The following is a 24,375-nucleotide window of genomic DNA, read 5'->3' as shown; positions in this document are numbered from 1 at the left end:
GTCTGGACCCCACATGGAGATGGGGAGAGAGTGGGCCCAACAGGGTCATTGGAATCCCTGGATCCAGCCCAGCCTAGGGCCACATGACCCCAGTCTCACCTGGGCTGAAGGTGGGCCCAGTAATGGTTCCTGAGGAGCTGGTCCAGCGCAAGGACACTCAATGAGCAGAGAGTCACTGGGCTGGGACTGCCCATCTTCCGCCAGCACCCATCTCATTTGCATGGTTTGGTGGGACAAATCAGAGTTCACCCAACTTTAAAAAAACCTTAACTTACAAACTGTGTAGAACTGCAGGGGGGACATTTACCTCTCTGGTTACTCAGGTGTGTTTGCATGGGGGGGATTTCTGTCCACTCCCTGGGAGAGAGCACCAGAGGGACCTTGTCCATCGTTGGCTCCATCCCTCCCCAGCCCTCCGCACAGACCGGGAGCCTCATCTCACCAGCCGGAGTGGACATGCTGGGTCCGGTTCTCTGGACACAGTTAACGTGTTTAAGGTCACTGCTCGTGAGTGGCATGCCCTCTCGTCCCCCTGGCCTCTCCAGTTCGCAAGCTGTCCTGGCTGGACCAGCGTCTGCTCAGTGGACCCGAGGTCCCTGCCCAGCAGTAATGAAGCTGGGGCTCCACCACGACAGCCCCCCAGCTGCGGTCTCCCTTCACGGGGAGAACCTGGGCTCTGCAGGACAGCACACCAGAACCTCCCAGAGCCATGAACGAGGCTGCGGGACACCACAGCGATGCGGAAGGAGAGAAACTGGCTGAGGACTAAAACAACGAATGCCCCACAGGACTCGGGGCTTAGTCCCTGACGTCATGTGACTCGCATTCGTCAGCGCACACGCTTCAGCCCCAGCCATCCTGGCCTCCGTCCTGGTCACAGGAGGTCTGGAGGGTCCTCTGAGCTTGGTGTGCATTCCAGGCAAAGGACCTGGCCTGAGCCAGGGCCCCACCAGTCCACTGCCCCTAGAGCTACTGAATCAAAATCCCCTAAAGGGACATCTTCCCACCTCACACTAGTACCCATGCTCTGACAGTCGCCCACTGGAAGAGCAGGCAGCCACACCCGGGGTGTCTGTCACGGTCCTGCCCCAGGCCACGGCTGCTCCACCCTCCCAGAGGCCCCGGGGGGGGGGGAGCAGCTTCCGCAGCCGGTCCGCCGGGTCTCCTCTGGGGTCCGGGACGCGGCCTGCTGTGCGGACTCTAGAGCGTGCTTTCAACTGATTGTTAATAAGCTCCTTTCCTTCTGTTTACCCTTAAATACAAGGCCATTTCACCAACATAAACACAGCTTGATACAGTAATTTGTGATCTTAAAACAGTTGCCCAGAGTAAGAATGTATCTCTACTCACGCTTCCCAACCTTGGACCTGGGACGCCCAGGCCAACTGCGGACGCGACCCTGGAAGTCTGCGAGAATGTTTCTCTCCAGACATTTCTCAAGTAGGAGGGACATTAGCCTAGCACCTTCCTGCTGGGGATCTGCACGTTCAGCTCACATCCCTCTTAGAAGACGAGAGACCAGGGCTGCCTGGGGGGCTCAGTGGGTTGAGCGTCCGACTCGACCTCAGCTCAGGTCGTGATCTCGGGGTTGTGAGATGCAGCCCCATGTCAGGCTCTGCGCTGGGCATGGAGCCTGCTTAAGACTCTCTCTCTCCCTCCCTCTGCCCCTCCACTCCCCTCCCTCTCTCCATCCAGAAAGAAAGAAAGAAAGAAAGAAAGAGAGGGAGAGGAGAGACAGCGGTGGCTCGCTGAGCCTGGCCAGGAGGGAAGGAGCAGTGGGAGCCGGTTACCTCGCCCGTGGGCCAAGAGAATTCACCATGCCCCAGCTTCATGTCCAGCCCGAAGTCCCCTCGGTACACACAGCCGTCCTGCCACTCCTGCACACCCTGGACCAGCTGGATGTAGGCCTCCTTCAGGTCCTGCTCCCCGGAGGGACCCTCGGACTCCTCCTCCTCCGGGGCCTCTGGGATGTCCCTAAGGAGGTGAAGAGCAGGGGAGGGAGGACCCACACTCGCACCGGCCTGAGGGGTGACGGTGCAGAGAACCACATGCCATCTCAGTTCTTCCTCCCAACAACCCCCCCAGGGCAGTTGCTGCTGCTACCCCCTTTCTGCAGAGAGGGAAACTGAGGCACAGTGGTGCAGTGATGGCCCAAGTCACACAGGAAGTGTGTAACCCTGTGTCTGTCTCCTGTGGCTAAACGGCTGCCAGTGCCCTGGAGTCAAGACCAGCTCTACTACCTGGAAGCTGATGGTTGCCCCCCCTGCAGCTGTGTGCGGGACAAGCCGTGTGTCCTCCACCGGCCCAGAGTGCCCCTGGCAGGGGCTTCTCTTGGGAGCCGGCAGCCTGGCCCACAGCTGGGCAGGAGGTGGACACTCAGCAGACACGCATGGACCAATGAATGGTCTAAAGGAGGAGAGGGAGCTTTGGTTCAAGAAGAGCAGCAAGCTGACCAGTAAGACAGACCGATGGAAGGCCACACGGATGGCTGGGTGCACAGCAAGGGGCAGAGAATGGGCACCAAGGTGAGTTTGCTTCTTTTCGGCTCTATCTGAAAGTACAAATCCTGACTTAAAAGGGGACCTACTCCTACCCCCACCCCCATCACACACACACGGTCCCTCTCTCTGCCTCCCTCTCAAGTCAAAAGGGTTCTCTGGGGATGCTGCATCTTGGTGTCTCTGGTCTACTGACCTGTGCCACTGTCAGGTGGACAGTCTAGCTGGGCTCCTCAAAGCACAGAAACCTCCAGACTTTGAGCCCCTCCCAGCCAGGCCTCCCATGCCAGCCGTGAGCCACAGAGGCTTAACAAAGCATTGCCCAGAGAAGAAGGGACGCAAAATCTCCTGTGAACACAAGAGTCTCCATTTGCCATGTCATGCGTCTGCAGGAAGAAGCCAGGAAAAGTGGACACCCACATGCAACAGTGATAAAATCTGGGGGCTGATTCAGTTTGTTTTTCTTTGCTTACCTGTGATTACGGGCTGAGTGTGTCCCCACCCTCCCCCCCAAACACAACCCTATACCGGAGCCCAAATCCCAGCACCCCACCATGTGACTGTACATGGAGACAGGGTCTTCACAGAGGTGACCAAGTTAGAGCCTCATCCGATGGGACTACTGTCCTTGGCCAAGGGGAAGTGTGGACACAAAGAAACCCACAAAGAGAAGGTGATGTGTAGACACAAGGAGAAGACAGTCATTTACAAGCCAAGGAGAGTGGCCTAGGGCAGAGTCCCCCTCACACCCCCAGAAGAAACCACGCAGCCCACACCTTGACCCTGGACTTGCCGCCTGCCCACTGAAAGACAACACCTTCCTCTTGTTCAGGCCACTCAAGCCTGTGGCCGCCTGTCGCAGCCCTAGTACATTCATACAGCACTTATCTTCCCACTTGGCTGCATGGCACAAATCCTACTTAATTAAACCAAAAGGAACAAACGGAAATTTCCCTGCAGGCACCGTTCCCAGTGAAGGCCAGCTTCCTACTTCACAGATGGACCTTCTCACTGTGCCTTCGTGTTACGGACAGAGAAAGCTGTAGCTTCTTCCTCTTCTTATAAGGGCACTAATCTTATCAGGGGCCCCACAACCTCATCTAAATCTACTCCCCAAAAGCCCCATCTCCAGGGCTGGGTGTGCAGGTGTGTGGAGGACAGTCGATGCATGGAGGGGTGTGCTGGCCAGGGGAGAGCAGGGTGGCCTGACAACCGGGGTGTCAGGCTGGAGCCTGGGGACTGGCAGGGGCCAGCGGGAGCGGGAGCAGCTGCAGGCAGAGCGGAGCTTCTAGGACCCCAGCCCCTTCCTCCACCCGGAATGCACCCCCAGCTCAGAGGATCCTCCAGACCTCCTGTGACCAGGACAGAGGCCAGGATGGCTGGGGCTGAAGCGTGTGCTGAGCTGCTATTGATGAATGCGAGTCACCAGGACATTGGGGGTGAGGGCTTTAACATGCATCCTGGGAGTGGGGAAGGGGGGAGACACAGTCCAGTCCATAACAGGGACAAATACAATAGGGTTACAGGGTGGATTTCACAACATGCCAAGGTAAGGTTCTGAGGGCAGCCCCCGCCCAAAGTAGACCTGAGATGTGTCACCTCTCAAGGTTATCACTCTGAAGGAGCTGTACCAACTTGGGGATGCCATGGTGTAAAGCAGATGTTCCTAAGGCCATGAGGAGGCCACACGGAATGGCGGAGTGGGCGAGCTAGGAGTGTGCGGACACCAGGCAGGGGGCTCCAGTTACCCAGTTTGTAATTTTCCTCAGTGGTTGCTGATACAACCTTGAGGTTTTCCTTTCTCTCCAGAGACACGTTTTTGAGGGGCAAAATAACTTTGAGTGGTTTTTTAACACCTGTCCCAATGCTGGATCCCAGCTAAGTGGCCCCCAGGGTCAGGCTGGGACGCCCCTGTGGGAACCCACACCCGACCCCGCACCTTTTACTAAAGAGCATCTTCATTGCCCTGGAGCTCTCCGGGGTCCCCAGGTCCTGGGCGGCAGCAGCAGGCTCGCCGCCCCTCCCCACCAGCTGATATTCATAGAGGTCGGCATCTGGGAGTTCATAATAGGAGGCTGAGTTATAACTGTTTTCCATGCCGCTCGTCTCCGAACCTGGAAGCAAAGCCAGGGACCCGCATTCACCCTCAGAGCTCCTGGCGGGCGCCCAGGAACAGGCCCACAGCCCCATCCACCTCAGAGAAACAAAGCCCCCCCCCCGCGTCGACGCCCCTATTCTATTGGAAACTGCCAGAGAAACCTTTGCCAGGGCCCCGAGGGGGTCCCCGTCCCTCCCGTGGGGCGGAAACCACGTAAAGGGCGGTTGGAGCCACCCTCCCACGACCTCTTAGGGCCCTGTGTTGGGGTCAGTATTAAGCCTGCTAATGGCCCAAGAGGGGCCACGAACAGCAGGTGTCCCCTCCCGCACGGGCCTCTCTGAAGCCAGCCCGCGAGGGTGGACAGACAAGTGCGGGGACACGGCCCTCACCCGACCTCACACTCACAGCCTCTCAAACCCGCCGGGTCCCAGATTTCCTGCCCGCCCCGGCTCGGGAGGACAGAGGGCCAGGCCCAGGGGGCGTCGGGTCCCACGGCACAGGCCGCCCTCGCCGCCCTGCAGAGCTCCGGGACACGCCCCTTCCCAGCTGCCCGCTCTCCCGCCGGGATTCCGACCGCACCCCGGCCGCACCAAGTCTCGGAGAGCTCGCACCCACCGCTCCCGGCCCGCCCAGAGCGGCGGCCAACAGAGCAGCCCGGCTCAGCGCCGGGAGCCCAGAGCGTCGGGTTTCCCTGGAGACCCGCCCGCCGCCCACGTGCACGCTGCCGCTCGCGGCCTCCGCCAATCCCCGCGCCCGGCCCCGCCCACGGGCGTCCTCGGCCGAACGCGGGGCGCCCCTCTGTGACCTCACTAGGCCCCCGGCGCGTGCGCGCCCGCCGAGCCCCCCCCACCACACGCCTCTGCGGGAGCCGGCGGGCGGGTCTCCACCGCGGACACCGACGTCCACGTCCAGCAGAGGACGGGGAGCCAGCTGTGGGCCAAGGCTCCCCGGGGGGAGCGCTAAATGCTCCAACGCCCCCGTGAAGAGAGCACGGGGACTGTGCCCGTGAGACACCGGAGGAAACCGAGGCGCAGTGAGGTTAACTTGTCCACCGCCACGTGCCAGCACGCCGTGGAGTCAAGATCTGATCGAGCTCTGCCGGACTCAAAACCCCGTTTTTGTCGGTTCCATCCAAGTCCGTGGCAGGCACGGAGCGGGAGCTCCTGCTCCGGTGCGGGGACAAGGCGACCTAGGGGCTCCAGGTCACGGAGACAGGAAGGATGAGCAGTGTGGACCGAGGCGTCACTGGGGAAGACTGCGGAGAGAGGGGTCCTGCATGGGTTTCAGAGGATGCGCAGGAGCTCTCCGAACGAAGAGAGCGCAGGGCGCCGTGCAGAGAACCGGACTAGGGTGCGCAGAGGCACAGCGCAGTGTGGCAAACAACTCAAGGGCCGTCTGCTTCTGAAGCCATTGGAGCCTCTGGGACAGAGGCAGGGCTCCCTGCACGCGCAGGGCCGGGGGTCTTCAGCCTAGGCTGCCCTCCAGAGCAAGGGGAAAGGGATAAGCAAAGCCCCTGCCCAGTCCCTCCCCCAGTGGCTAGATTCTGGCTAGGGTTCTGGGGTGCTTCCTCCAGCCCTCTATCTCCCAATTCCCTTCTCTTCTCCCTTCGTACCCGCCTTGGTCCCTGGATCCTCTCTCTCTTTACCTCTTATCCTTACCGCTTTTCAGGTCTCCTCTCTGCTCTGATCCTCCAACCACAGCTTGGGAATTTTAAGCACAAACTAAACTCTTTAAAATTCCTTTGCGGGGCGCTTGGGTAGCTCAGTGGGTTAAGTGTCTGACTCTTGATTTCGGCTCAGATCATGATCTCAGGATGGTGGAATCGAGCCCTCCACATGGGCCCTGTGCTCAGGGCAGAGTCTGCTTCTCCCTCAGCTGGTGCCCCCACCCCTGCTCCCTGTCTCTAAAATAAATAAGTAAATGAATAAAATCTTTAAAAATGAAATAAAATTCCTTTGCTATGAAAAGAGAAGGAGGGGCACCTGGGTGGCTCAGCCATTAGTCTGCCTTTGGCTGGGGTCACAATCCCAGGGGCCTGGGATCCCTGCCCGCATTGGGCTCCCTGCTCAGCTGGAAGCCTGCTTCTCCCTCTCCCACTCCCCCTGCTTGTGTTCCCTCTCTCTGTGTCTGTGTCAAATAAATAAAATCTTTTAAAAAGAGAAAGAAGAATGGTGAACTTCAGAATATCCTACAAACTTGGTAAGCCCTACCATCTGTTGCAGGTTGAATGGCATCCCCCCAAAACATTAAGTTTAAATCCTAAGCCTTGGTACCTGTGAATGACCTTATATAGAAATAGGGTCTTTGCAAATAATCAAGTTAAGAGGTCATACTGGATTAGGATGTGCCTTAAAGTAAATAACTAGTGTCCTGATAAAAGAGATTTGGAGACCCCAAACACAGGGAAAAATAAACTTGTTACTTTAAGCCACCGATTATTATAATCAGAAAAAAATGTTAACTATTATTAGAATAAAACAAAGTGCAATATCATTGTATACAGGGTTGCATAACAGCTACTTTTCACTGAAACTGGTCCCCAAAAGACATCCCTGAATGACACCGGCCATCAGAAAAACCTCCTGAATAAGTCGTCTTACGTGGCAACTATGTGGATATTAAATGATTTTTTTTTTAAAAGAATTTATCTATTTGAGAGACAGCGCGCGCGCAGGGGATGGGGAGCGGCTTAGGGAGAGGGAGAAGCAAATTCCCCGCAGAGCAGGGAGCTCAACTCGATGCTTGATCCCAGGACCCAGAGAGCATTACCTGAGCTGAAGGCAGACACTTAACCCACTGAGCCACCCAGGCGCCCCTAAACGATGTTAGTTTTTAAAAGTTACAGTGATTAACCAAAAATGAAGAAAAAAACAAAAATATTGGTATGTGAAGAAATGATGAAAATTAAACAGCAACTAGTTTTATTTCTTATGAACCGTGTTTTACAATAAAAGGGAAAATAAAATGCAGAAATTACAAAGGGCAATAATTAGGAAGCAGATAAAAGGTAACAAACATAAAGCTGTGCTAAACGGCACCTCAGCCGGCAATACAATGATTATTTCCTAAGAGGACGCGAAGCCAGGCAGCCTACCAACAAAACGATACGGAGGACACTGGACGGGACCCCCTGTGCTCCTCAGTGCAGCGGCAGCTGGAAGAGAAGCCCACCTCCCCGAGCCCAGCTGGGACCCTGCTGCCTGACCCCTTCCATGGCCGGACCCGCTCCGGCACAGTTCCCAGCGCCTGTGAGCCGACCCCCAAACCCCACCCCCCACCCTGGGCGCAGGGACAGGCACTGTAGCTCTAGAAGCCCAGCCCCTCAGGTCGGCCCCGGTCGCGATCAGCCCAGGACGCCCGGAAGAAAGCACCGCCCTCCGGCACAGGACCGCAGCTCCGGGTCCAGCTCTTCCCCCCAGGGACCGCCCATTCATTCCCCACGTTCCCGCCCCGCCCGCCCTGCTGCGGCCAATCCCACTCGCCCGCCCTACCACAAGCCAAGCCAATGGCCGCCATGCCCACCCGCAGCCAATCAGAGGACGAGCCCCGCTCTGCCCGGCCAATGCGGAGGCAGCCAGGGCCCTGCGAGTGGGACCCTCGGAGGCCTTTAGGACCCCGGGGGTGCCCGGCGGGCCGCCCGGCCGCCCAAATTAGTCCCGCGGGCCGGGCCCCGGGCGCGGGTCATGGACCCTGGACAAGCCGGCCGCCGCGAGGTCCCCGGGGTCGCCTCGCCCGCGCCGCCGCCGTTCGTGCGCGTCGCCCCCTCGCTGTTCCTCGGTACTGCGCGCGCCGCGACCGCGCCGGAGCTGCTGGCGCGCGCGGGAGTCACCCTGTGCGTCAACGTCTCGCGCCAGCAGCCCGGCCCGAGCGCGCCCGGCGTGGCCGAGCTGCGCGTGCCCGTGTTCGACGATCCGGCCGAGGACCTGCTGGCGCACCTGGAGCCCACCTGCGCCGCCATGGAGGCCGCGGTGCGCGCTGGCGGCGCCTGCTTGGTTTACTGCAAGAACGGCCGCAGCCGCTCCGCCGCCGTCTGCACCGCCTACCTCATGCGGCACCGCGGCCTCAGCCTGGCGCGGGCCTTCCAGGTGGGGCGGGCCTCCCAGGTGGGGCGGGCCTCCCAGGTGCGCTGGTCTTCCATGTGGGGCGGGCCTCCCAGGTGCGTCGTCTTCCAGGAGGGGCGGGCCTCCCGGCGTTAGGGGCGTAGAGCACCTTGCGGCGCCGCGTTCAGCCTCTGCCTCTCCTTCGCAGGCGGTGAAGAGCGCCCGCCCGGTGGCCGAGCCCAACCCGGGTTTCTGGTCTCAGCTGCAGAAGTACGAGGAGGCCCTGCAGTCCCTGCCCCGCCTGCCCGGGGAGCCCTCGGGACCGTGCTCCGGAACGAGAGGAGAGGAGTTCCAGAATGAGCCCTAGTCCTTCAACCCTTGGAGAACACCCAGCCCCCCGTGCAGGGCGCATGGAGTTGGAGGTAGTTGAACCGCCGACTGGAGGGGGTCTTGCTCCTCCTTCCTTACTGTCGCACAATTTTCCGCTTCTTCCTGAAATGCCGCGCGAGTGTTTCTGTCTAGTTTGACAGTGCTGCGGGAGCGTGTCCTCTGAAGAGGGGACTGGAAGCCTCCCTTCCTTGGTCAGCAGGTTTACGGGAAAGGGCTTGGTCAGGAAAATCAAAACCACGTGAGGAATTTTAGGCAGAAAGGTACTTAATACAGAGAGCAAGGCCAGGGAGCCAAGATCAGGATTGTGCCTGCTACCTGTTGGAGCCATAGGGCTTTTCCCAAACCTCACAGTGGCCCCATCTCAGAATCCGGCAGGAGATCCAGACCTGTAACTGCTGCAACACACAGGCCAGGATGTGAGGCTTCCTGCTGACAGCCTAGGGCCAGTGCCCACCTCCTGCCTTGCTGCCATCCCAGTTTCCACAGCAGTGCTGAGCCCCTACCTTCATCCCACGGCCACCCTCACATCAAAGATGCACCCGCCCCCTGTGCACTGAGCGTGTTGATTCCTCCTGTGGTTCAGCCACACCTCACCTGATCCTATGGGCTAAAGACTATACCAGAAAATTAATCACATCAATACCCCTTCAGTAAGATAGCAGGAGGGAAAAAAGGGGGAAACTGGGTTACAATGTGAATTACAGAAAATACAGTCCCTGGTTAATATATACCACTATATACATAACAAGTAATTAATAAAATATCATAATTAGTGTTTAATATTTCCCCTCTCCACTAATTTCATGTTCTCCTCAGCCAGCACCTCACTGGTCCTGGTCTTTCCTGGTGAGGTGACTCGAGCCTCCATTCTGAAGGGCCCTGAGTGGCCCTGCCTGCGTTGGGACTGTGGCCTTCCTCAACTCGTCGTCACAGCAGGGAGTGCTGGAGGCTTCAGGAGAATGTCCCAAGCTCAGCATACTTCTGACCCCACTGAGCATAGCCCTGCTGCTCCTTCAGAGTCAGGACCGGGCACTCCACCCAGCAGAGCAGCCCCGGATTGGCCTGTTGCCTCCGCGGCCTGAGGAGCCCAGAATGGCCAGGTGGTGTCTCAGCCTGCTATCCAGGGGGACACCTGTGTCCCTGGTAGAAGCATCGTACCTAGGAACAAAATCTCTGACCCAGGAGAGCCCAAAATTGTGGGGATGGGAAACTCCTGCTTTGTGAGTGAGGCACTGGGATGGTGGTGAAAGGGGCCCCCTTCCCACCCCTGTTACACCTGCATCTGGGTTCTGACTGTGACGGGAATGACACCCTCCACTGGTCCCTGGCTGCAAGCATGTACCACACCTTGTAGGCTGGCACCTAGCCCCTCGCAATGTCACCAGTGAGCAGCTCCCGCCCCCATGCACTTGCTGCCGCCTGTCATGACCTGTCTGCAGCTCCCTGCAGCCAAGCCACCATCTACCACCCTCGTGCAGGGCTTGCCTGCTGCCGTCACTCTCTCCAAGCCCCTCAGAGCTCCTGTCACCTTGCCATCAACCCCCTTCCATGAGGAAGCTGTCTCCACTTGGCAGGCGAGGCTACAGTGGCTCGGAGGTGAGCTGCGCAGTTTGCCAGGACCTGAGTCCCAAGTTTTTACGCAGCATGCTCACGGCCCCTTTGATGGGACATCCCCCCTGACTGGCTGACCTGGCCCTGGGTAATGAAGGTTCAAGGACGACAGAGCTGGGCCACATTGAAAGACATCAGTTCTGTTTGAAAAGCGCTCACCTGCAGCCCCATTCTCCCAAGGACCTCTGCCTGCCCCCACATCCTCCCAGGAGGTAAGGCCAGGGACCTGCTCTCCTCCCTGGCGCAGTGCACCCGAATGGTGGTGCCAGTCCATGAGCATTAGGGGAAGGCTAGGTATAGGCAGTGTTGACTGCTTCAGCCCACCCAAGCCAGCCAGGATTTGATCACTGGAAGACTAGAGTATGAAAATTCTCCAGTGGGAAAAACCCCAGCCTCTGATAGCCCCGATTCCGCCTTCATCTCCCTGGGTCAGGTCAGGGTGGGGAGAGGGGGGAAGTGCGTTGCAGCTGCTCCCAACCTGCATCCCCTGGACAGCGGCTCTCCGGAAGGCTGCAGTGTAATGCTGCCTCCTGCTGCAGGGGAAGGGAGGGCAGCCAGACTGACTACAAGGAAGGGCCTTGGGGCTGTGCTGAGGCACTGTCCCCTGTAGGACAGAGACAGGGTAGAGACTGAGGACAACCACAGCCCTCCACCTGTGGGCCTCACAGTTCACGAGGTGCCTTAGTGGGCTGGTTTCAATCCTACAAAACAGATGTTTGCTCTAAAACTGGCTTGTGTTGGCTTCTTACATAAATGTGGGGTAGCAGGCACCACCACCCGGAGAGGAGAGGAGGTAACAGCTGTGGACCAGCAAGGCTGCCCCACTCCACCCGTCCTATGTGCAGAACTGGCCTTGGGGAGATGTCCAGGGCCCTCCAGCAGAGAAAGGATATGTAACCCCTGCTTCCCTAAGTCCAGGGGACCAGGAAGACAAGAAGCCCCTGATGGCTTTTGAGGGCACAGATGGTTGGTCAACCTGCCTGAGGGGATGAGGGCAGGCTAGTTTGGGTACCCACATGCAGTCCTGATGTTCCTCCAGCCCCAACCGACTGGCCTGGGGGAAGGAGCTCAGGGAAGCTCCTAAAACTGGTAGTACAATCTAAAACCCTCTGCCCTTGGTGCCTCGGGACACTGACAAGTGGGCAGGCACTGGGACACTGAACTTAGAGAGGACCACTTAGACCCCAGCTCTCTCCTCTCTTGAGTCTTAGACGTAGAACTGACCTCCTCCTCCAGGTGACTACATGAGCCCTGGGGTTCCTGGGGCGGGGGGGAGTGGGTTGTGTTACCCCAGCTAAGAGGACCCATGGGGAAATTAAAGCAATGCTTCAGTGCACATGCTCCACATTGGTGGACCTGGTCCTCACGCCCAGCCAACCATCCCTCCCACCCCTCCCCGGCTTCCAGGGAGGAAGGCAGGCGCCATCACATGGGTTACAGACAGGGACAGAGTCCAGAAGGATTACATGCTACTCGGGGATGATGCCTGGGTGGTGCAGCTCCTGCCCCCCACCATGACCGAGCAGAAGAGCGGGGTGAGAGGCTATGTTTGCCCTTCCAGGCCCCAGAGCCCCTCCTCCCCAAAGATGTGTATTCTTACATCATGGTAATGGCACCATCTTGGTGGCCACTCTTGTTGCATGGCTTCGGGTGGATCTTGAAGCCTCCCTGGTGTGCAGCCCTCTCCTCTGGGCCCAGGGCTCTGGACAGGACCCCGCAAAGTGGGATGGGGAACAAGCCAGATCCCTGCTACCACCCCAGCACTCACCTCCTCAGCAGGGGGTCTCCGGCCTGCCAGCCCTTAAGGCAGCACCGCTGCTATGATGGAGTGTCCACTTGGACCAGCGCAGTTGCCACTAGCCACACAGGACCCCACACACGTGGAGACCTCAAAATACGGCTATGCCAGGGAAGAACTAAACTTACGATTGTATTTCATTTAAATCGAAATAGCCACACATGGCTAGTACTACCTTATCAGACGGCACAGCCCTAAGGCCCCCAACTCCCCACTTGTCTCAGGGGGGTGGTGGTGAGGGGGGCGTGTATACACTTCCCGGCTTTGCAGAAGCAGAGACCACACTGGGCAGCCGTTTCTCACGAACCTAGCCCACAGCAACCCTGAGGAGCCGGGTCAGGAGAGCACAGGGCTTGGGAGGCCACTTGGCCACCCGGTGCGCCCTGGTCCTCCAGTGCACAACACCCCTGGCGCCCGCGCCCAGGACCCCCTCGCCTTGCTGTCCGGCCCCACGCACTTGGCCCCCGGCCCCCAGCACACAGCTTCCCCAGCTCCCAGGGCGGCCTAACCCCCCACATTGCCCCCGGACCCGCACACAGCGTTCCCCGGCTCCCCGGCCCGGCCCCCTGTAGAGCTACCCGGACCTCCGGTCCCCCGCGCGCGGCTCCCTCGCCCGCCCCCACCCCGGTCCCGTGCGCACTGCGTCCCGGGCTCCCCGGCCCGGCCCGGCGCACAGCGCCCCCGGCGGCGGCCGAGCGGAGACCGAGCGGGGCGGTGCACGGCACGGGGCCGGGCCGGGCGGCTCCCGGCGCGACTTCCTGTTGTGCCCGCGCCCCGGCGCCGCCGCCCGGCGCCCCTCGCCCGCTCCCCGCGGCCCCGCGCGGCCGCGGCCCATGGATTTCACCTAGCGCGGGCGGCCATGGCGGCGCAGTGCTGCTGCTGCAAGGGGCCCGGCGCCGAGGCCGCGCCCGCCCGCCCGCCGCCCGAGCCGCCGCCCGCCCTGGACGTGGCCTCGGCCTCCAGCGCGCAGCTCTTCCGCCTCCGCCACCTGCAGCTGGGCCTGGAGCTGCGGCCCGAGGCGCGCGAGCTGGCCGGCTGCCTGGTGCTCGAGCTGTGCGCGCTGCGGCCCGCGCCCCGCGCGCTCGTGCTCGACGCGCACCCGGCCCTGCGCCTGCACTCGGCCGCCTTCCGCCGCGCCCCCGCCGCCGCCACCGAGCAGCCCTGCGCCTTCGCGTTCGCGGCCGCCGAGCCCGGGCCCGCGCCGCCACCCCCGCTGCCCGCCTTCCCCGACGCGCCCGGCGCGGAGCCCGCCTGCTGCCCGCTGGCCTTCAGGGTGGACCCGTTCACCGACTACGGCTCCTCGCTCACCGTCACGCTGCCGCCCGAGCTGCAGGCGCACCAGCCCTTCCAAGTCATCCTGCGCTACACCTCGACCGACGCCCCGGCCGTGAGTCCGCCGGGGCTGTGGGCTGGTCTCAGGGCGGTCTCCGGGCAGCCTCTCCCCGCGCTGCCCGGTGAGGGGGCCGTAACCTGGGCTCTGCGCCTGGGGCACCTGCACAGAGGGCGGGACCAGGCTGGCCCTGGGGAGTCCGTGGCCTCTGGCCTGGCACTCCTCCACTTGGCCTTGGAGTCCTGTTCAGGTGCTCTCAGCGATTTCCAGCGGATGCCCGGGAAGTTTTTAGGAGCCTTGGACACAGTGAGAGTCCTGGTGCTGGCCAGTGGGTGGTGGGGGCAGGGGACAGCATACCACCAATGGAGGCCTCTCCCTTCAGTTGTGCAAGGGTTGTCCCAGCCTGGGGAGGAGGACAGCTTCCGGTGGGTACAAGCCAGTCCATACATCTGCCGGAGCCTGGCACTGGGGCAGGCCAATGGGTGGTGTCAGATGTGGAAGGGCCTCAGTGTGACCTAGGTCTTCAGAGGACTTGGGGGCAGCTGATCTGTTCTCTATAAGTGGCGTGAGGGACAGAGCTGCCAGACCCAGAAAGGGCTGGGTTGGCTCCGTGCCTTGGGCCTTCTGGGTGAGGATTGGCGGGGGCTGCAGCTGGGTGCCCCCGCAGACAAGCACGTAGGCTCTGCAGGGCTTTGGGCATGGAACACCCACTGCCCCAAAGGCTCTGCCAGAAAGCCTCGGTGGCTCAGGTCCGGCACGGTGCCTGCAGCACCCCCTCCACCACGGTGAGGCTTTCAGGATGGAACAGGGCCTTTCACTTCTGCACCATGGGGGTTCCCTGGCTTCCCGTGTGGACAGCACCCACATGACACTGCTCTCCATCCATGTACACAGCATGCACGCAGCTCTGGGAGGCCCTGGGGGGTTCCATCTGTCACTGTCTGTAGTGTGTAAAGGGACAGGTGGTGTGGTGGCATCAGGCCAGGAGCCATCAAGGTGCCATCTGGATGGGAAGAGCCCAGACCAGACACACCTGTGGGCTTCCTGCATGATTCCAAGGAACCCTAAGCAGGCCCCACCATGTCACTGCCTACCCTGAGCCCCCAGGAGTGTGCTAGCTGCTGGCCTCCTGGGTCGGCCCCTGCTGCCTGCTCAGGTCATCTAGGGCTCTGACAGGTGGCAGATATGCCTCCCAGTGTGGCAGCAAGAACGAAGAGATGTGCTTCTTCCTGACCTTGATCTGTGAGCTTGGAGCCCTTGTGTCTGGTCCACTCAAGACCATGACCAGCAGAGTGGTGGGGCCAGGACCCTCGGCAGTCTGCTGGGGATTGGGTCAGGCCAGCAAGAGCAGCCGTCGTCCCTGGATTTTCTATGGCTTGGGTGGCTGAGCAGGGAGGGGCGTCGTGGTCCCCACAGATGGTGCACCCTGTGGACAAGGGGACAGGGTCCTGGCCTGCAACTGGATCACTTGCAGAGGACAGAGGGTTTGGCGTCTGACCCCGGGCACCCATCATCATGCGGGAACACCACAGGGCTCAGGGCCTGTGCACGGAGTCCCCTCCTCTTCCTGGCTTGTTCTGGGACTCAGGCCTGGATCCCTAAACCTGTCCTTGTGCCAGGTGAGGATGCAGCTTCCTGGGAGTGGGGCCCCACAGCTCCAGAGCCAGTTTGTCCCTTGCATCCCGTTCCTGAATCCTCCTACCCCCACCCCAGCATGAACGGCTTCCTCCTGCACTGTGGCGTCTGGCATCTGGAGCCCACTCCTTCACCAGCCCCTCAGCAGCTGCACCTCTGCCCCTGTACCCTGAAAGGATTTGGGGGCTCACCTCCAGGGCAGGGCCCTGCCTGCCTGGGGGTCTGCCCCAGCCCCCCACTCCCAGGGAGGACTGTGGACCCCGTTGGTCTCTGCCAGGCTCAGGGGAGCCCAGTGCTGGATGGGCCATCTCTGGCTGGGCTGAGACGTGGACATGGATGGCGGGAACAGGAGCCCTGAGCTGGGTGCAGCCTGAGGAGGGCCCCAGGGAAGGGAGGAGTCAATTGGGGGTGAGGCTGCGGTGGTGGAGCAGGTGTGAGAGGGGAGATCGAGGTTGAAGGGAGTCTGGGGGACTGCGGGGCCCAAGGACCACCTGTAGCAGGATCTGCTGCAGAGTCTCCTTAATGCAGATTCCTGGGTCCCGGCCCCTGGCAGTTCTCGGGTGGGGCCCGAGAGGCTGCGGTTTTGAACAGGCTCCCCAGACAGGCCTTCCGCACACCTGAGGCAGGCTGGGGGGTCTGTAGAAAAAGAACAGACCACTGCATGCTTCCCCTGGTGAGAGGACAGAGACACAGCAAGACACAGAGACAGCAGCCAAAAGGAAGTTTTAAAGAAGCCGGTGAACATTGGCCAGGAGTCTGGCCAGAACCGGACAGGTAGACCTGCCAGGTCTGGGAGTCCACTTGGTCCCTGGTCTGTGGGAGGGGCAGCCCCTCCTGGGTCTGGCAGTCCATCGCTCCTGCGATCTCAGCATGAAACACCGCCGGTGGCCAGCAGCCGTGGTGGCCAGCAGCTGTGGGTTCCACAGGCCCATCACTTGTAGAGGCTGTGTGTGTGAGGGGGTCCTTTCTTAATGGCCCTGGGAGGACCCCTGTGTGCTTGGTCACGGAAGTGGACCAGGAACAATCCAGTTTGCTCCAGCGATCACGTGCCGGCAGAGGGGAGCATGGGGCGGGTTCAGGGGGCCGTGCATGCGCCCCAGCGGCCCTCGTCATGCCCATTCCTGTCCTGCCTGGCCTGGGTTCTCCAGGTGCCTGGTCCCATTCTTGGGGGTGGCCCTGGGCTCAGGAGCTCCCTTCCGGTGTGTGGAGTCATCAGGAAGCTCTGGTTTCTGCCATTTTCACGTTCTGGCTCCCTTTCCTCACTGCCGGCCTGTGAGAATTTGGACTTGGGTTTTAGATGGTGCTTCAGTTTCCCATCAGAAGCTGGGATGAGCGGCTGGGGCCGGGGGACCCCCTGAGCTGGCTCCTGGGTGCCTGACCTCCTGCTGCCCAAGCTCTGGGTCAGGTGCCCTGCCTGCATGAGGGTTGGGTGACCAGGAACAGCTGTTGGCCCTGGAGGAGCCCCATCAGGCCATCTCCTCCCGGGCCCTCACCGTCTTCCTCTCCAGCTGCCAGCCCCCAGAGGCGCTGGGCCAAGAAGCCTGAGCAGGACCACAGGTTTGGGGCTGCTCCTAAGGCCCTGCTCTTTCCAGGAAACCTGCCCAGCTTCCAGGAACCAGGGCACGGTTGGCAGGGGTGTCCTCGCATACCCACATGCCGCTTTCTGTGGAACAGGCCCCCTCGTGCCTCGCTGTGGTGGGGAGGGTGGCACTGGCTGATGCCCTGCCCCCCCCACCTGCAGATCTGGTGGCTGGACCCCGAGCTGACCTACGGCAATGCCAAGCCCTTCGTCTTCACCCAAGGCCACTCAGTGTGCAACCGCTCCTTCTTCCCCTGCTTCGACACGCCGGCAGTCAAGTGCACCTACTCGGCCGTTGTCAAGGTCCGTGTCCCCCAGCCTGGCCTGCCTCCTTGCCACCCTCCAGGAAGGAGCCCCGGGGTGGGGGGGCAGCCTGGTAGGGGTTCCCAACAGAGCGTGGGGGCTCTTTGTGATGAGAGGTACCCTGACAGGGATGTGGCTCCCGGGCCCAGGTCGTGGGGCTCCCCATCAGGGATGTGGGGCTCCCTACCGTGGATATGGGGTTTCCTGACCCAGAGTGTGGCGTTGCCATTGGAGACAGGGGGCACGGGATTTCCCTTCCTGGACATGGGGTGCCCTGTTGGGGGATGTGGGGTTCCTTACCATGATATGGGGTTCCCTGACCTGGGTTGTAGGGTTTTCCATCAGAGCATGGGGTTCCCCATCAAGGACATGGGGTGCCCTGATGGGTGGGGCCTTCTCGCACGCAGGCCCCGTCGGGGGTGCAGGTGCTGATGAGCGCCACGCAGAGCACGTACGTGGAGGAGGAGGGCGTCTACCGCTTCCACATGGAGCACCCTGTGCCCGCCTACCTCGTGGCCCTGGTGGCCGGGGACCTGCAGCCGGCAGACATCGGGCCTAGGTAGGGCCACTGCCGCTTGCTTCCCACAGCAGCGGCTGCTGCTGGGGGCCCAGGCTTCGGGGAAGTCCCGCCCTGGGCTGGGCATGGGGCCTACATCTGTGGCCGCCCCGCTGGGGATCCCGCAGCGTGGAGACCAGCCCTGCCCCCCGCCTTTTATTGCCTCAGCCAGAGGCCAGCCCTGCCAGGCTCCTCTCAGCCCACCCACCCCCAGACCAGAAGCTGGGGCTCTCGGCCTCCTTAGTGCCCTCCTCAAGCCCATCCTGCCGGGGCCACACCCCAGCCGGGTGCACCCTCAAGCTTGGGTGGGTTTTTTCAACTCCGTGGCAAAAGGAACCCAGCCACCCCTCAGCATGTGGCTTGGCCGTTGCGGTGGGGACGGCCTCCTTGTTAGCCCTCAAATGAGGTGGGGCGGCGGGCAGCGGGCTGGGCGTTTTTTGAGGTGTGGGTGGTCTTTGGGCCCAGAAGGAGAGGGAAGGCCTGGTGCGTGAGCAGGGTGGGGGCTGGTCAGCCTCTGCCCACCCTCTCCGCCCTGTGATAGGAGCCGGGTGTGGGCCGAGCCGTGCCTCCTGCCCACGGCTACCAGCAAGCTGTCGGGCGCGGTGGAGCAGTGGCTGAGTGCGGCTGAGCGGCTGTATGGGCCATACATGTGGGGCAGGTATGTCCCGGAGCACCTGGGAGCCGGGCCGGCTACAGGGGGTGGGGGCAGGGGGCAAGTCCCGCCCTCCCGAGGAGTAAACGGGGGGCCTACACAAAGGGCCCTGAGTCTGACCTTCTGGGGAGGAAGTGCCGCTCACCACCCAGGCCCACAGCCCTTCGGCTCATCTGCCTGCCCTCCTCCCTGGCCAGGTACGACATCGTCTTCCTGCCCCCCTCCTTCCCCATCGTGGCCATGGAGAATCCCTGCCTCACCTTCATCATCTCCTCCATCCTGGAGAGTGATGAGTTCCTGGTCATCGATGTCATCCACGAGGTGGCCCACAGCTGGTTCGGCAATGCGGTCACCAATGCCACATGGGAGGAGATGTGGTTGAGCGAGGGCCTGGCCACCTATGCCCAGCGCCGTATCACCACCGAGACCTACGGTACTGCCCGCGGCCAGCAGGAGGCTGGTGCCACCAAGGGGCTGAGAGCCCAGCCTGTCCCCCAGGGTGTGGTCCCCCACCATGTGTGTGTCCAGCAGAGTGGCATTGGGTCAGCTCCACAGGGCTCAGGGCGGGGAGCAGCTGGGACAGCAGCCTCAAACCTGCCCTCGCCCCCTCCTGCCTCCACTGTCCCCCTGTCCAGGGGCTGCCTTCACCTGTCTGGAGACGGCCTTCCGCCTGGATGCCCTACACAGGCAGATGAAGCTCCTCGGAGAGGACAGCCCAGTGAGCAAGCTTCAGGTCAAGCTGGAGCCAGGTACCCAGTCCTGCCGGGCCTCACCTCGGGCCCTACAGACGTTACCCTGCAGGGCCTCCCTGCCACCCCTTGCTTCTTCTGGCTAGAGCGTCTCTGGCTGGATCCCTGCCAAGGCCAGGCCAGGTGCCCCCAGCCCTAGCAAGGCCTCTCCTAGGCTCCCTCAGCTTGCCACTGCCTCTCCTGGGCTCTGAGCCCTGGCCGCCATGTTCGTGGGCCCTCCGTTTCCGCCAAGGCTCCCCGGGCGCTGCACTCCCAGGGCATCTGGATATGTGAGGACCCTGGGCCCTTCCTGCTCCGCACACCATCCCAGGAGACCTATTTTGGGTTGGGACACCGCCCAGAGCCAGGGTGTCCCCTTGCAGGAGTGAATCCCAGCCACCTGATGAACCTGTTTACTTACGAGAAGGGCTACTGCTTTGTGTACTACCTGTCCCAGCTCTGCGGAGAGCCCCAGCGCTTTGACGACTTTCTCCGAGTGAGCAGCCCTCTCCCGGGGACCTGCCCTGCCCTCCGCCCACCCTGAGCCCCTCCCCACTTCCCAGGGCTGCCTCCTGTCCTGGAGGTTGGCGTGGAGTTGGGGGGACCTGGGAGCAGCAGGGCAGGACACCGCCTCCTCCCTCTGGCTCCCTCCTGGTCTCAGCCACTTGGCAAGGCCCACATGGCCACACGGGTGCGTCTGAGCCTACGCTGCTCTGGCAGGGGATGGTGCGCCCAGCACCCAGGCCTGCTGAGCCCTGTCCCACCTGCACAGGCCTACGTGGAGAAGTACAAGTTCACCAGCGTGGTAGCCCAGGACCTGTTGGACTCCTTCCTGAGCTTCTTCCCAGAGCTGAAGGAGCAAAGTGTGGACTGCCGGGCAGGTGAGGCCCACTGCCTGCCACGTGTCCAGGGCCAGATGGCCCTCAGCCCGCCGGGGGAGCAGTGGGTGTGAGGATGGGTGGGGGGGCTCTACTGCTTCAGCCCAGGGAAAGGCCCCTTGGGCTCAGCCGTCCCTCCTTCAGCCAACCCTAGACAGATGGTGTGAGCCTCAGGCTGGGACAGCATGGGTGCAGAGAGGAGAGTGTGCTTCCCATCCTGATGGGGCCCAGCTGGCTTCCCTGAGGAGGTAGCACTTAGGGCAGGCAGGCTGGTTAGGCAGTATGTGCAAAGGGCCTGGGGCATGATTGCTTGGGCAGAGGGAGGTTTGCCTTGGAGCTGCCTGAGGCCAGCTGACCCATCTGTGCAATGCCCATAATGATGTCTCTGGGGATCCAAGGGCTTTGGGGCCAAAGGAGAGACTGTAGAGGTCTGACATCTAGGGAGAAGCCAATATTTGCTGGAGAGCAATGAGGTGTGGCTGGGGGGTCTGGGCAGGGTGACTCTGCTTTGGAAGTTTTAATGAGTGCACCAAGAGTTTTCAGGGGTGGGGAATGGGCAGCACCTACCCCCAGAGCAGCCCGAGGCTTTAGAGCAGGACCGTCGGTTTATCAGCCCCTTATGTTGCAGACCGCCCCCCCCCCACACACCACTCCTGCCATTCACTGCCCCCCACCACACCCCCTGGCGCTGAGGTTGGGTTTAAAGTGACTCACTGTTTGGTACCCATGAGAGGCATGGAGGGAGGGACAGGGGTGCCTCAGTCACCAACCTGAGTCTTCCGGCCTCCCTCATTCTCCTTCACAGAAGCCACTCCTGTGGCTCAGGGTAGCAGGTGCTGGAGCTGACCCCGGCCTCCCCTAGCTGCCTCTGCCCTGGGGTCCCCCGGCCCTGGGACAGTCACACCCAGGGACACCCTCAGCATTTGGGGTCTCCTGGCTTGGGTGGGGACCCCAGGTCGGTATCTCCCCTGCAGGGCTGGAGTTCGAGCGCTGGCTCAACGCCACGGGCCCACCGCTGGCCGAGCCAGACCTGTCTCAGGGATCCAGCCTGACCCGGCCGGTAGAGGCCCTCTTCCAGCTGTGGACTGCGGAGCCTCTGGACCAGGCAGCCGCCTCAGCCAGTGCCATCGACATCTCCAAGTGGAGGACCTTCCAGACAGCGCTCTTCCTGGACCGGCTCCTAGATGGGTCCCCGCTGCCCCAGGGTGGGTCGCGTGGCTGCCAGGGTGGCTGGGGGGGGGGGGCGGTGCCTGCCCAGCCCTGACCTGCCCGTGGCCCTGCAGAGGTGGTGATGAGCCTGTCCAAGTGCTACTCCTCCCTGCTGGACTCGATGAACGCCGAGATCCGGATCCGCTGGCTGCAGATCGTGGTCCGCAACGACTACTACCCCGACCTCCACCGGGTCCGGCGGTTCCTCGAGAGCCAGGTATGGCCACCTGCACAACCCCCCCAACTGCTCCACCCAGCCCTCCACTCCCACCTCCCAGGCTGCGCATCCAGGACAGTGGGGTGGGGGAGGTGCGGGGTCTGGGCTGCCCCTGGGGCACACACCAGGTGGGAGGAGCCTGGACCCCATCGGTCCTCAGGGAGGCCATGTCCTCCGGAGGGAAAGCTGGGAGCACAGTCTGGAGGTCTAGGCCTACATGGCCCTGGGCCTGGGGGCAGTCCCATGCCTGGCTTGGCCCCAGGGCCGTCTGAGGGTCCCAGGCCTCCCTGCTCCACACGCCTGTCCCCGTCAGTGCCCCCGAGCCCAAGCTCCCTGGAGATGAGGCCTCTGCAGGGGACCCGCAGCAGTGTGGGGGCGAGAGGCCTCGGTCAGCGTGAGCGCAGGCCCTGCAGCCCCTGCTGGCGGGGGCGGGGCCGGGCCCACAGTGTGCCCACCTCCCCAGATGTCCCGCATGTACACCATCCCGCTGTACGAGGACCTCTGCACCGGCACACTCAAGTCCTTCGCCCTGGAGGTGTTCTACCAGACACAGGGCCGACTGCACCCCAACCTGCGCAGGACCATCCAGCAGATCCTGTCCCAGGGCCTGGGCCCCGGCGCCGAGCCTGGCGTGGAGCAGGCCAGGGCTGGGGCGGACTCGGAGGGGGACGCAGACACGCCGGCCCTGCTGCTCGGGGACGAGGCCCCCAGCAGCACCATTTCTCTCAGGGACGTCAACGTGTCTGCCTAGCCCTGACCTCCCAGACACCACGATTGTGCCTTCGTGGCCCGGGCCTGCCTTGACTGTGCCTCGGCTCTGGCCGTGAGCTCCGCCGGGGACCATGCCCCCTCCTGGGGCTCACCCAGGGACCTCCTCATGGCCGGCGGTGCCCGTGGACCTGGTCCCCCCAGCTCTCTTGCACTGCAGGCCCGGAGCGGCCAGCACATGCCATGCCTCCCTGTCTCGACACTGACCGCCGGGCACTGCCCTCGGGGTGATAGCCCCGCAGTCCCCACGGCAACTGCCACACTGTGCCTTACATCCGCCACGACGTCCGGGCTGCACTGTCCCCACAGCGTGCCTCCACCCCGCGGAGCCCTGCACCCCACCCCGGGGGTCGGCAGCCTCAGTTGGCCCCTGGCAGAGGACAAGGACATAGACATGCCTGTAGTGTAGGGTCAGGGGACACTGAGGAGGGGGTGGACCTCCCTGGGGAGGGATCCCCAGAAAGCCTTAGCCCCTCAGGGAACACGGGGTCCTGGGCCCCAGGGGAAGTGGGACAGGACAGTCTGTCTTGTGGCTGTAACACCCCACAGGGAAGAGGGCAGGTGGGGCTGGTGCTCTTTTTAGGCCCACCGTGCTGGGAGAGGCCTGGGGGCCCCGGCAGTCCAATGTGGGCTACCTGGGGGACTGCCGCAACAGGGTCACCATGATTGTCCCATTAAACCTCCACTCTGCAAACAACCTCCCAGCCTGTTCACCCGAATCGTCTTCCGTGGGCACCGGGCTCCCCTGGGGTGGGGGTCAGAAGTTGTGCATGGCCTGTCCTCTGACAGGGGGATGCTGAGGGGGCTAAAGGGTCTTCCTCTGCGCTCCAGCCACTCCTCGCTCTGCCCTCACAGGCCCCAGATCATGCTCTGCAGCCCCGGGTTCTGAGGACCTGCAGCAGGCCACCCCTTCCCTCTCCGGCCCCTGGGCCAGGCCTCTGCTCCCTCCCAGCTGACCATCGAACACTGAAGCAAAGGAGGTCACTTGTCACCACCCTCGCTCTGGGCCTTTCTCAGTGGTGGCCCCCATCCCAGCCCGAAGTAAAGGCAGGGGTGCGTGGTGGGGGTGAGTTTGGTCTGGGATGAGCAAGGGCGAGGGGCTGCAGACACCCACTAGCACAGGTGCGGCAGAAGCTACAGGTCCAGGTGCGGCCAGAGGGGGAATGAGGCCGGGACTCCACGGGGGTGTCCACCAGGAAGGGCGACTGCCTGAGCAATGAGCGGTGGGAGTGAGGCAGCCACTGAAACCAAAGGCTGAGTCCAGGTTCTGCTCACGATCGCGCATGGGCTCAGCCTGACAGGGCAGCGCCACTGGCCAGTCCCAGGCACAGAGCCCCGCTGTACGCAGGGGGCCGGGACACGGGAGGACTGGAAATGGTGGGCCAGCCACCCTGGCACTGCCACGCCCAGCCGCCAGGTCACGGCTCTAGACCCCCGCCCCCCCCCCCCAGGAGATGGCCTGGTCCCCCCACAGTCATGGTGGAGCCCACAGCCAGCATCTTGGTGGTCTCCATGGATGTGGGTCTGTGCACCAGGGCAAAGTGGGGCCCACTCAACTCAGAAACTTGTGAACTGGAAGGCCAGTCACCTGCCCTGCAGGGAACAGGGACAGGGCCACTGCAGCAACATCCCTGCAGAAAGGGGAACACAGGAGGCGCCCAGCAGCCCCTGCCCCATAGCAATCCAGCACCCTGCAAGGGACCCAGTCCTGCGAGTGGGGCCTGTCCCGGGCTCTCGGGGGCCCTGGCTCTGCCCTTAGGAGGGTCCATTCTCTTCCCGAATCAGGCGTCAACCAAGAAGCCCTCTGTGGGGCTGAGCGGCCTTCTCAGCCTCTTCCCTGCAAGAGGGAAGCTTGTTTTCAAGTCTTGTCACACGCTTTTTAGCCCTGGGCTCTTGGTCTCTTTAGCAGTTCAACTCTCAAAAACACAGACCTGCCCGCAGCTCCATGGCCACGGCCACGACGCCTTCCCGGGACCCTGCTAGGTGTGCTTCCCTCCCCGCCCGCCCGCTCTCTCCCGACTTTGCAGAAGCGACTCCCAGCCATCACAACTCGGGGGTGATGCCCATATCCTTGACACTGTCCTT

General features: G+C 62.2%; 3 protein-coding genes across 4 annotated transcripts in view; 2 read left to right on the top strand and 1 right to left on the bottom strand.

Moving 5' to 3' along the window:
- ANKMY1 (ankyrin repeat and MYND domain containing 1) overlaps positions 1-8,112 on the bottom strand; it is a 48,888-nt gene extending 40,776 nt beyond the window's left edge. The window contains exons 1-4 of the mRNA XM_040636333.1: positions 8,088-8,112; positions 5,621-5,851; positions 4,438-4,612; positions 1,791-1,974 (exon numbers count right to left, since the gene is read on the bottom strand). Of these exons, the coding sequence (XP_040492267.1) occupies positions 1,791-1,974; positions 4,438-4,612; positions 5,621-5,851; positions 8,088-8,112 (615 nt within the window). The remainder of the gene's footprint in view (positions 1-1,790; positions 1,975-4,437; positions 4,613-5,620; positions 5,852-8,087) is intronic.
- A 93-nt stretch (positions 8,113-8,205) lies between these two features.
- DUSP28 (dual specificity phosphatase 28) lies at positions 8,206-9,806 on the top strand. Of its 2 annotated transcripts, none has more exons than XM_040638321.1 (2): positions 8,206-8,717; positions 8,845-9,806. In XM_040638321.1, exons 1-2 carry the CDS (start codon positions 8,280-8,282, stop codon positions 9,001-9,003), a joined length of 597 nt encoding a protein of 198 aa, XP_040494255.1. In that variant the 5' UTR covers positions 8,206-8,279; the 3' UTR covers positions 9,004-9,806. The 2 variants fall into 2 exon arrangements, with proteins under 2 accessions (XP_040494255.1, XP_040494262.1); XM_040638328.1 differs by having other exon boundaries at positions 8,216-8,681.
- A 3,488-nt stretch (positions 9,807-13,294) lies between these two features.
- On the top strand, positions 13,295-22,987 carry RNPEPL1 (arginyl aminopeptidase like 1). The gene is made up of 11 exons (XM_040638312.1): positions 13,295-13,822; positions 17,142-17,282; positions 17,690-17,841; positions 18,380-18,496; positions 18,688-18,923; positions 19,126-19,239; positions 19,602-19,714; positions 19,991-20,099; positions 21,071-21,301; positions 21,380-21,522; positions 21,986-22,987. The coding sequence occupies exons 1-11, from the start codon at positions 13,295-13,297 to the stop codon at positions 22,271-22,273; spliced, it is 2,172 nt and encodes a 723-aa protein (XP_040494246.1). The 3' UTR covers positions 22,274-22,987.
- The last annotated feature ends 1,388 nt before the right edge of the window (positions 22,988-24,375 follow it).

The sequence above is a fragment of the Ursus maritimus genome, unplaced genomic scaffold, assembly GCF_017311325.1.
Source record: "Ursus maritimus isolate PB19 unplaced genomic scaffold, ASM1731132v1 scaffold_1, whole genome shotgun sequence".
NCBI classification, from domain to species: Eukaryota; Metazoa; Chordata; class Mammalia; order Carnivora; family Ursidae; genus Ursus; species Ursus maritimus.
Note: the sequence above shows the minus strand (reverse complement) of the source record. Positions and strands in the feature narration are given on the sequence as shown.